The sequence below is a fragment of the Myotis lucifugus genome, unplaced genomic scaffold (assembly GCF_000147115.1).
Source record: "Myotis lucifugus unplaced genomic scaffold, Myoluc2.0 scaffold_105, whole genome shotgun sequence".
Lineage (NCBI taxonomy): Eukaryota > Metazoa > Chordata > Mammalia > Chiroptera > Vespertilionidae > Myotis > Myotis lucifugus.
This window is the reverse complement of record NW_005871153.1, coordinates 2,326,618-2,338,862: the sequence shown is the minus strand read 5'-3', so window position 1 is coordinate 2,338,862 and position 12,245 is coordinate 2,326,618. Positions and strand designations below refer to the sequence as shown.

Here is a 12,245-nt window from a genome sequence, read left to right as displayed (position 1 = left end):
TGGCATTTTCCAAGCCCACACGGAGTGGTAAAAGAGCAGTCGACTTAGAAATAACTTTTTATGGCTAACGGACGCCATGTATCACATGTATGCACACACATGTCCACATAGACTCACCATTGTCATGTTGAGGCAGCTTCAGTATATGGGGGTTTTGCCCACATGGACCTTTCTCAGACAGCGAGTTCCCCTTGTCCCTAATGCCATAACTTCTCCGTAAGCAGCACTGGGGCTGTGACATTCATAAAAGCCTCCATGGGAAGAGCTGTCATTCCCTGTGCTAACCTAGCCAACCCCTGGCCCACATCTTCTCCAGTTTTTTTCTGACACAAACCATTTAGCCTTCACCAGTTCCCAAGCATCTAATCCCCTTGGCCTGGCTGTGGGTTCAGTGCAGGGTTGGGTCACAGTTCTGAAGCTGGAGAGTTGAGGGAGATGTGGGATCGTGGTATGGTCCAGGGGACAGGAAGGAGTCCGGGTGCCAGGAGTACACTTGGGAGCCTGTCTTATCAGACACCAAGGAGCACAGCTGTCTCAAAAGCTGCTGTGGAATCTGTGGCTGTGCTCCTATCTCTGAGAAGATGCCTTGGCCTCCTGTGTTTATAAGAAGTCGTCATAAATAAGCAGGAGATCAACGAGACCCACCAAAACGAAGGCAGTAAACTCCTCCATACCCAGGAGTTGAGGGTCCAACATCAGGAACTTCCCAAAGATAATCTCCAAGGAGAAAATATCCCACTCCAGTTTCTGGAGCAGACGAAACACAAGTCAAAACAGTATCTTATCGGTTCTGTTTTCTCTGTAGGCCAGCTAGAAACCACCCCCAGCCATTTCAGGATGCAGAAAAGCCATGTGAATACCCTGAGTTCTGGGATTGTGGGTGATGGCCCAGTCAGCTGGATAGAAGCCTTGGTCCTAAGTAGGATGCGCCTCTTCCAGTGCCTACTACAGACCCATCCCCACTAGAAGTAAATAAACAGTTGCTCCCTCTGCATCATGGCCCAGAGGAGTTTTGGAGAAGGAGTCATGTTCAGTTATCAACAGAGCGATTATGTGTTTACTAAGTACAAGCGGTTACATCACTGGAAATCCCACAGGGCTGCTCCCTGCAGGGGGATAACTGTAGACAAATCCCTGCCAGAAAGTGCCTGGGCCCTGCTCTGCCAGCCCAGCTGGAAATCCTGTGGCTCTACACCCACAGCGGTTCCCCCCACCCCCACCCCTGTTTTTTCTCTCTTCTTCCTGCAGGGATGGCGTGGAGGATGGTGACAGCCAGGGGGATGGGAGCAGCCAGCCAGATACCATCTCCATTGCCTCCAGGACCTCTCAGAACACAGTGGACAGTGACAAGGTAGGACAGCGCCCCCACCTTCCTTCCCCTAAGACTTCTCGTTGGCTGAGCCACCCTGGAGAGTTACCCCCAAAGGAACTTCTCCCCCTGAGGAGCCTGACCTCAGGAGCTGGTGGTCTCTTGGTAGGGCTGCAGGAGGTGTGTCACGTGGAGATCTTGTCTGGGGGACAGAGATCGGGTGGTCAGCCAGGCCTCTCGTGTTGTGAGAGTGCAGCAGAGGTGGCGAGGGTGAGGAGCAAGGGTCTCTGTATCTCTCTCCTGTGAGGTGCCCCCTGGCTGCGGGGGCTGCTCGGCCTCCTGGGAGGCTGGGCTCAGGGAGCTGAGGCTGGCACAGTTTCCAGAGACCTTAGAGGCTGTGACTGGCTCATATTGCCAGTGATTTGAATGGGCTCGCCTCAGAGTTAGACCAAGACCAGTGATTTGGGAAATGGCCACAGAGATGCTGGTTGGTGGGAGCCTCCTGTCTGATAGGGCTCCCCCCGGGGGAATGATGCCTTCCTCTGCCCAGATATTGGGGCTCAGTTCCTGAGAGGCGGAGGGCCAGGAAGTGGGTGTGAAGCAGCATGCAGGGACGTGGTAGGCTTGTGGGAAAGCCTGGTCCCTTGCTCTCTTACATTTGGGAGCAAATAAACAAAAGTTAGGAGCTCTCATGGGGAGCGGAAGGAAGGAGACTGTAGCCAAGACTCAGTGCATTTGCTCAGCTGGGGAAGAAGAAGTCAACGGCCTGAGTTTGCAGCAGGGACACGGCGAGGTTTCCTCTGACCCTACTCTCACTCGCTTACCTCGGGGTCAGGAGCGTGAGATGACCTTGTGTTGCACGTTAGTGATTTTGTTAGGAAGGCATGGATCTGCAAGACCCTTTGGCCCTAGTTTATCTAGACCTAGTATTTTGGCATAGTCGGTCCAGCTCAGGCAACAGGCTGTGTCCCTGCTTCATTTTAGTTTTCCAAGTTATGGGTATACTTTTTTAAAGATGATCTGTATTCATTTTTCCTAATTTTTTTCCCTACTGGGGGAAAAGGACTTTGCCCCCAAACCTCCTAAGATCACGGTGCTAAATCACACTCTAGACTAGTGTTCAAGGACCTTCAAGGTGATTCTGACTGGCATTCTGCCTTCAAGTTACTAAGCCATTTTGACTATCAGAGTGAATGGAAAGTTGTTTTTTTCCACTTTGTAAAAACATACAAAGAAAACTATTTCTGTACTTTCCTTTCTCCTCTGATCTGTTGTTTAGAAATACAACCTAGGATATCCTATGAAGGTACGTGTTGCTGTTTAAGCAGTCAGTGGGTGGCGTGTGCAGCGCAGTGTTTGCCGTGTTCAGACGTAGCCTGTTGGTTCCCCGGTGCAGGGAATTCATCCCTTCCTGCCGCTGCTGCTGCCTTCCCCCAGCCCTGACCCACACAGACCCTTCCACAGAGCGGTGAGCCCTAGGAAGTGTGGGCTCAGCCATCCTTGTCTCAGGTGAGGTAGGTGAGGCTGAAGGAGAACACCTCTGACAGCAGGCATTTCGTTGTTCATGAGGAATCCTGGTGCCCTCAACGTATTCTATACGTCAGGAAACGGAGGCCCAGAAAGACTAAGTGCCTTGCTCAGGAAAATTCTAGTAGTTAGTGGAAAAGCAGAAACTAGAATGCAGATCTTCCTGATTCACCCACATTTCCGCCTCCCTCTACAAGTCCAAGTGTGGAACCCCACGCTGTGATTAACTCGGCTGGTGGGTCTTCCTGCACATTCTGCCAAACCCCTGGTCACGTGTTGGGAAGAAGCACCTGCCCTGTACCGAGCTCTGTGCTGGATGCTGTAGAGATGTGGGCTGTTTGTTGAGTGTATAATTTTATGTGTCCTGTGTGTCTGTGCCCGGCTGTGAAGCCCTGGCGAGGGCATCAGTTACGTCTGTCTGCTTCACTGCTGTACCCCTGGCACACAGCACACCCAGGTGACCAGGGAACACAGAGCGAGTTCACAGAGGGGGCAGTCCCTGATCCCAGGGAGCTCCAGCATTAAGAGGCAGCTTACACCCTGGCTGGTTTGGCTCAGTGGATAGAGCATCAGCCCTCGAATTGTAGGGTCCCGGGTTTGAGTCCGATCCAGGGCACATACCTCAGTTGTAGACTCGATGGGGCGTGTGCAGGAGGCAACCAATCGATGTGTCTCCCTCACATCAATGTTTCTCTCTGTGTGTGTCTCTCCCTCACCCTTCTACTCTCTCTAAAAATCAGTGGGAAAATATTCTTGGGTAACGATTAACAACAACAACAAAAGGCAGCTTAAACAGATGGTCTGAAAGCAGCCAAACATGTAAACATTGTGTTTTTAAATATAAAAGAAGCCTAGATGTTTCCTTATCTACAAGCAGAAAGCTTTAGTCGGCTGGAGAGCCTGGCCTGTAAAGAACATTAACCCAGAGCTACCTCTTCAAGCCTTGGGAAACGTGGGCAGCAGGTCAGATGATGAGAGCCTGTGTTTCATACAAAACCTGGAAAACCACTTAGAAAGTCACCACTTCAGAATAAAATAGAGGGCCTGTCTCCACCATGCACTGTCACTCAGAATGTTCTTACCTTTCTAACACAGAAGAGTGATAACCGGACAGCATGTGCCCCTGACCTGCACCCCACTTCATCAGAGAAACCACTAGTGGTATCTTTCCATTTTCCCCGATCTGTATTACCAGAAGCCCAGGAAACTGGTCTCCATTGGTTTCCCAGTGGTCAGGTAAACAGACCCCGAAGAAGAGAAAGAGAACAGAGTGGGTTGATTCAGGCGAACTGAGCCATATTCAACAAGGGCAAAGAGCACAGCTGTGGGGAGGGGTGGGGCCGACCCCTCGCAGGGGTCAGCTCATTTTAGCACTGGGTTTCCAGGAAAGGCCTCGTTTTCCTCTTCCAATCCAGAGGAATTAGAGTCAGGGCACTACTGGGCTGGGCAGATGAGGAAAGCTGACCATTAAAGGGCCCTGGACCTAGCTGAGTGGCACCTTTCTAATCACCCTGCGTGTGCTGTGGGGAGGAAGGCGTTTGGACACACCTGGTTCAGATCCCAGCTCTGGCCCTTAATGCTGCATGAGTTACTGCGCCTTATTTCCCGACCTATACAACAGATGCCCATCTCAGGGAGGCACTGGGAAGATTAAGGAAAATACATTTACTTGGCATCGATTAAACATTCAGTGAAGGTTAATTTCCCACCCTTATGGCAGGGGAAACAGAAGTCTAGATACTCTCAATAAGAGTGCCCTATTACTTAGCAGACTGTCAGGGTCTTTGGAAGTGCTAGAGTCCTGCCCTCTGGGTTCCTCCTCAATTAACCAATTGTCAGCAGGTGCTTTCCATGTTAGACCTAAAGAGCTGTAGCCTCAGTTTGCCTGTCTATGCACAGAATAGCCTTTCTTTGCTCGCCCTTAGAATCTAAGGCTTAGACATCTGTGCTTAGCATCAGCTCATGGGTTATTTTATTATTTAATGGCTTATCACCCATTGCTGTCAGGTATTCATTTTAACCCTCAAAGTGCACCGCCTTTGGCCAGTAAGGCTTTCTATATGTGAAGACAGTTGCCTTTTCATCTTCTCTGTTTGGGTTGGAGGTGCTCAGTTTCTCCAGCTGCTCCTTGTATTAACATTCTTTCAGACCCTTCCATAGCCTCGTTGCCTTCCTCTGACTCCAGTATGGAATGAGCTGTATGAAATGGGGCATCTGGAATGGTCTGGGACACTGCGGATGTGATCAACTAATGAGAACTCAGCTCCTCAGTCCAGGGCTACTCTGCCTGCGCTCCCCGAGGGGGTGCACCGAGTCTAGGAAGGGTGTGTGCTGTTGCTCCTAACATCTGCACACCTGTGTTCGTGGACTGCCTTGGTTGGACAGGTGACTTAGGAATCTGAGTGTCAGACTACTTTATATCTGTTGGGTTTCTCTTATTTGATTACCTCCCAGTATTCCAGCATGTTTTGAATAGAAATTATTTGTCCAGTATACCAGCTACCTCTCCCAGCATTATTTGATACACATACCGTCTGTGGCTTTATCCTAATTCTTGCTCAAAAAACGAGATTGAGGACAGAAGACCAATCCCCGGGCCCTCCTCATTTCTCATCCAGGTTTCTGCACTGGGAACCCACCTGGTCTGACTCTTCCTTCTGGGAAAGGAAACACCCCACATTTCTCTGTAGCAGGAGAGCTGGGGTTGCTTCCTTAACTTATAAGTCCTCCCTCCTTGATGAGGAATCAGGCTAATATTCTTAATTTTGCATGAAACGCCGACAAAGCCAATATAGATGCCTCAGTAATACTATTGCTAACTTCCCCCAAAGTTGTTTTTATTCGGTCCTCACATGGGCCTGTGTAACCGTGTTCTGCCTGACACCTGTCCTACGCAAAAGCGTCATTTTCCTGAAGGCACCCAGTCTGCTTATGTTGTTCCACAGTGTCTGAGCCCCTTCCTGTTCTGCCCAGGAACATGAGCATGCTACTCTGGGCATTTCACTGCAAACAGTCTTTTGGCTATACGTGGTGGGGGTTTGCAACCACTTGTCAAGGAAGTACAGAATTCTAGAATTCTAGGCAAGCAAAGCTGAGTAATGAGGTGGTAGTGAAGAAGTATCGTGTTGTTTAACATGCTGGATGTCTGTCGAATGATCTCCCGCTGACGGTGCTGAAGCAGTTGTCTGCACCGTGATGGTCCCCAATAAATGCTTATGGAATTACACGTTACAAACACATCCTAGTAAGGATGCTCTCCATCCAAAAATCACTATGAATTTCTAGACGTGTCCAGGCTGGCTGAAGACCGGGAAATGGGTGCGATTCTCTGCAGGAATTGTGAGAGAAAGAGCACTGCTGGGACAGGATTCTGATGTGAATGAGGAGTTTCAACCACATGCTAATGTGATCTGAGATGCAGGATGGGCTGATAATGGCAGTGAGCTGAGGGGGGTGGGAGTGCCTGGAGAACCTGGAGATTTCAAGATCTAACTCAGTGATCTTTTTAAAACTCTGGACTGTCAAATTAATGCTGTGGGTCATGACCAAAATTTTGTTTGACTAATCAGGAGGGAAAGCTCTGTTTAGAGATGGTGAGGGTTCAACTGAGGGGAAAGTCAGTGATGTCTACAGTGTTACTCACCGCAGGCACATGATGCGTTTAACTAGGGACGAGGCAGCCTGGCTGCTGGGCCTCCTGGGCATGGACTTCCATAGGGCCTCACCTGGTTCCCCAGAACCTGTAATCCTGCCACCTGCACTCTGGGAGCACACAGCGCATGCAGGACTGTCGTCAGGCAGGGTCTAGCCCAGCCGTGGGCAAACTACGGCCCGTGGGCCGGATCCGGCCCGTTTGAAATGAATAAAACTAAAAAAAAAAAAAAAGACCGTACCCTTTTATGTAATGATGTTTACTTTGAATTTATATTAGTTCACACAAACACTCCATCCATGCTTTTGTTCCGGCCCTCCGGTCCAGTTTAAGAACCCATTGTGGCCCTCGAGTCAAAAAGTTTGCCCACCCCTGGTCTAGCCCCTGCACTGGTGCTTTGCTGAGGGCCCTGCAATGCGCTGGCCTGTTCCAGTTCTTTATTCACGTGTTGAGGTCCTGCTTGTTCCATAGCAGGTGCAGCTCTCAATGCTGGGAGGACAGCAATGAACAAAACAAGACCAAGCCACCCTCTAGGTTCCTTTCATGTCGGGAGGGAAGGTAAACTACCAGGAAAGGAAAGAATGGCAGCCCTGGTCTTCCGCGAATAGCATCAGAGATAAAAGGATACTCTGTCTTTCTTCTAAGAAAAAGTGGGTTGATGCTGCAATCGGAAGAACTTGAGTTTGATGTAAGAAATTATTTTCCCTTTAGGAATTAGTGCTCATAGGAGAACAGATGGCTCGGGGAGAAATGCATCTCTTTATTTAAATGGGCTTATAAATTGGGGGGGGGGGAATGACCCCTGAGGACAGAGCTGGGGGTAGGATAGGGGCACTTGGTACTTGGGAGAGTGTGGGAGGGGAGGAAGGAGAGCATCCTGGGTCTAACTGCTTAGAAGCAGAGTCTGAGACCCAGATTCCTGTGCATGTAATTTAAGGGGGAGGTGCTCTCAGGCCAAGGAGCAGGGAACGGGGCCCAGTGGAGGAGGGAAGGCAAACGCGCACGTGGTTTCAGCAGGAGTCTGGCTCAGGCTGACCCCTCCCGGCGCTCTGGCATGATTGCACCCACAGTTTGCTCCACCCTGAGGCAGGGGGGCCAGGCTTTGTGCCAGCTTGAGCTGTGTGTAGCCACCATGCACCAGAGCTGGGGCCTGGGTGCCCTTTGGGGAAGGGCATCGGGGTGGGATGCAAGGCGTCCGCTATAGGAAGGAAAGGAAAACGTGGTAGGAAGGGGATGGGTTTTGAGGTCAGGCCTGGATTCAGTCCCTGATTGTTTACCGTGAGTGGGTCATGTAATCACTGGTGCCTCAGCCTCCTCACTGTACTGTGAGGGCAGTGATTCCCACTTCGCAGGATCTGAAGGAGTAGCCGGGATCCCCTGTGAGCAAGGGTCTGAAGCAGAGGAGACCTGAGGCAGGTCACTGTCCCGGTGACTGCAGGGCCTTCCCATGCAAGAAAACGGACCGCGTGCTCACTGTTGTTTTCAGGGCCCACAGATCACTGGACTTGGCCACTGACGAGAAAACCACACATCTTTTTATTAGCTCAGCAGTGTCAGGGCTAATAAAAATCCTCTCAGGTCACACTATGTAATTTTCACCCGACAAATTCTTACCACCCATCAAGATGGGCCACTGTTGCTGTGACATTGTGTTGCACTTAGCTGGAGTGACCCACCCACTGGCGAACCGTCCCAGTCAATGCACTGTATTAAGAACTGAAGGAAGTGTGAGGGTCTGTCAGAGGTACTCAGCTCTTTATCCCAGTGGGGCCATACACCCTCTATAGGGAGACATATGTGCTGCCTCCCATCTCGTAACAAAACACCTTCTAACTCTCAAATAAATACCTGAAAAGAGCATATAATTGTACTTCCTACTACCCGGGCTTGGACTTTATAAGCTCCTGTAATCTTGAGTCTCAGTCGCACCCGGGTATGCGGTGGGCCGGAATTCTGTATGAATCTTGGATGGAGGCATTCTGATTTTTCTCACTGATTTCTGATTCTAGTAGTCACTCCAAAATAGGGGGGAAAATGCCATCTTCACTTTAAAGTTTTAAGTCCAAATTGTGATTTTTTTTTTCTTCAGTTTTCTGAACAATCCAAGGTCAGGACCAGGTTTGCAAATAGCTTTTTGTTCCTAGTGTGGTTCCTTTGATCCTTTGATCCGTGGTGGCAGTGGCTGGAGGAGGGGAGATGGCAGCTGTGGGCAAGAGAAAACACGGGAGGCCTGGCGGTTGGAACGCCAGAGGCTCCCTCCCGGCGGCTGCTCCATCACCTCCCAGAAGCACAGCCTCCTTCTCTCCCGAGCGACACAGCACAGTAAAATGTCTGGCCTTTCAGAACAAAATGACCAAGTGCGAGGAGTTGAGGTGACAGGTTTTCCTGTCAATGAAAGTTTGCCCACATGACTGGCTTCTAAAAGCTGCACACCACCAAAGGGTGTGAAAGACAGGGCACACTCTCCCAGGACCGCATTCCTCTACTTCAGGTTTTGATTTATACTGGAGGCTTGAATCCCTCCCTTAAGAGACCCACCTTTAAAGTTGCCAGTCATCTGTAAAAGCAATTACGTTTCATAAAATAAAGTAGCCAGTGAGCAGTTCGCTGCACAGGCAGAGGGAGGACACCTCAGCGAGCTCCCGGGACGCTCAGAGCTCTGTGTGCGTTCGCACAGAATCCCTGTTCCCGGTGCAGCTTTGCACCAGCGTCTGTGACAGAAACTGGGAAACCACAGAATGTGATTCTCAGTAGTGAGATCCGTGTGTGGGAGCTGCCGGTGGCCAGAGGCCCGAGTCCGCTCGGGCGAGTCTGGGACGTGGAAACATAGAAGCTTTGGGAAGGAAAGGGCCTGAAAGATAGATCGTGCAGCCCTCTGCCTTCGTCCTGCTTAAAAGAAACCAAGGGCCTGGCTCAGAGTCACAAAGCCAGTTTATGGGCCTAAGACTCACACAGTGCCCCGCCTGTTAATTGGATTAAAAACAGTACTTTTGAGGTGACCCTGAAGGCTCAGCTTATAGACCCTTGTAGCAAAAAGCGAACATTGTTTGACCCCTTTTCCAACTGCCCCGCACCACCCTGTCCCGGCCCGGCGAATCACAGCGACCCAACGTGAATGACAAAGTGGCTCTAAAGCCCAGTGCAGTGTCTCCAGGTGGCAAAGGTGAAAGATCATTTCTCAAGTATGAGTGCCTGTCACAGACTCTTTCATACCAAGTCCTGTGACTCATGCAGTGGCCTTGGTGGGGGTGTGATTCTGCCCCAGACAGTCTTCAAGGCAAACTCCCGGTTGGGCTCAGAGCGCTTGGCAGGGAGCAGGGGCGTGTGGCAGGGCTGCTCCTGGCTCCGAGCTGCCTGGAGTCCCAGCACCGCTCAGCCCCACCACCGCTCAGCCCCGCCACCGCTCAGTCCCGCCACCGCCCAGTGCAGATTTTCATTCTGTTTTTTAAAATCTTGGTGGAAGGAGAAAACCAATCTCAGGGAGAACCAAGATGTCAAAGTGGATTAGCTGGCTGCAGCCCAAGACAAACAAGGTCCAAGTGAGTAGGACAGGTTGGTCCAGATGCGTTGAGCTGGGAGAAGGGGCTTGAGAAGGGGAGGCGGCAGGGACGGAGCAGGGAGGGCAGAGCGAGGCTTCGAGGCTGCAGCAGAGAAGCGACAGCTCCCAGGGCAAGGGTTTGCTGGAGGGTTCTGCACAGACCTCTTGGCACATGACTTACCCGTTTCTCCTTCAGTGTCGGTTAAAGAGAAGCAGCTCTTTCAGTGCAGGGCAGATGCCTGAATCCTCTATTAGCGCCGATGGTGCAGGGAACCGGCTGTGGGAGATCGTGTGCTTAAACGGCCCTGCTCCCTGATGACTAGAAGTGATACCAGGATGGTAAACATGAGTGGGTTTGGAAACGAACTCTTAGAAACTTCTAAGAGTTGCTAGAAATGAATGTCTGGAACCAATGCAGAGAGACTAGAAGTGGGGGAGGGGAAGGTGACCTTGAGGTGCTGGTTCTGCTTTAGACGGAACCGCCTTTACTGTCTGTGCCGTGCCATCAACATGGTGTGCGCTGTCTGTGGCCGCCACGTGGGATTCTTGGGGGAAGCCTGTTGGATAGACAAGTGTGTAATGTTGCCCTGCTCCTTGACCTTGAGCTTGGATTGAAAACGATTGCCCGGCTTTCACCTGCCTGGCAGCTTGGTGTCACCTCCTCACTGCTGATGCCACTGCCCACTGCCGGGCGACACCAGGAGCGCAGGAGACGGATGACGGGGAATGGGTGGATCTAAGAGTTTCTGTCGTCAGGGTGAGACGACGGGATCCTAGTGCCAGAAAGCAGGGGCCCGTCAAGAGAAGCAAGTGGGGCGTCCTCTGTGGTGGCCTTCCATTGGGAGGGACACTGAGACGTGACTTTGGTGCAGGCCTCTCCCGGAGCCACTGAATAGCGATGCCCTCAAGGGTGCCCTGCTAGCTCTTCCTGTGGTGAGAGCACTGATAGAAGGTGAAGACGGTGCAGGCCGGGCCCACTGCAGGTGCCCGCTGCCTCGTTCAGCACGGCCAGCCCTGAGCAGCCGCTGCACCCTTCACCAGGTTCCTGTGCTCGGCCTGGTTGTTTGGAGCAGTCACGTCCTTGTATCCAAGCTGCAGTCAGTTTCACCTCCTCATCTGTTAGGGTTTAAAGTTAACTCTTCCGAGTTCAGGATGTGCATGTACTATCACTTTTTAATGCTCTAGTTCAGCGGTTCTCAACCTGTGGGTCGCGACCCCTTTGGCGGCCGAACAACCCTTTCACAGGGGTCGCATAAGACCATCCTGCATATCAGATATTTACATTACGATTCATAACAGTAGCAACATTACAGTTATGAAGTAGCAACGAAAATAATTTTATGGTTGGGTCACAACATGAGGAACTGTATTTAAAGGGCCAGAAGGTTGAGAACCACTGCTCTAGTTGATTCTGTTGGAAATTGCTAATTGCTGAGAGATAGGACGTTGACTAGAAGTTCAGGAGCGCTCTTCCTCTCATGCGTGGCCCTGATGCTGGCGCTGGAATGCTTGGTGAAGGCTCCTGCATGCATTGCTCTCTCCCCTGGACCAGCTGCAAGGGCTGATGCTCCTCTCTGCACTTCATGGTGTACTAAAGAGAAAAAAAACAGGCTCTGTGTTTTACTGTCTGTTTGGTATCCTTTCAGCTGCAGAGTGCGGTTGAAAATGTTTTACTTATGCCCAGCCAGTATGGCTTAGTGGTTGAGCATCAACCCATGAACCAGGAGATCACGGTTAGATTCCCGGTCAGGGCACAACACATGCCTGGGATTGTGGGCTTGATCCCCAGTCGGGGGCATGCAGGAGGCAGCCAATCAGTGATTCTCTCTCATCATTGATGTTTCTGTCTCTGTCTCTCCCTCTCCCTTCCTCTCTCTGAGATCATTTTTTTTTTTAAAGTTTGACTTCCTGTTTGCTGTTTCTCACTGATACATGGACAACAGATGACTTAGTGAGCACTAGAGGGTATTACAATTTTATTTTATTTTATTTTCCTTGGGGTCTTGATGTGTGTTTTTTTTTTGTTTTTTTTTTTACAGAGAGTATTTATTTATTTATTTATTTATTTTAATTTTTTTTTTTTATTGCTTAAAGCATTACAAAGGGTATTACATATGTGTCCTTTTTTTTTCCCCCCCGCCCTTGACAATACCCCGGCTTCCCCTACCCCCCAGTGTCTTATGTCCATTGGTTATGCTCATATGCATGCATACAAGCCC

The 12,245-nt window shown here is 50.6% G+C and overlaps 1 protein-coding gene across 1 annotated transcript in view; it reads left to right on the top strand.

Annotated features, from left to right (window-relative positions):
* Positions 1-12,245, top strand: part of LOC102442254 (kalirin RhoGEF kinase) — a 279,390-nt gene that overhangs the window by 244,229 nt on the left and 22,916 nt on the right. The window contains exon 33 of the mRNA XM_023757300.1: positions 1,249-1,351. Coding sequence (XP_023613068.1) covers positions 1,249-1,351 — 103 coding nt within the window. The remainder of the gene's footprint in view (positions 1-1,248; positions 1,352-12,245) is intronic.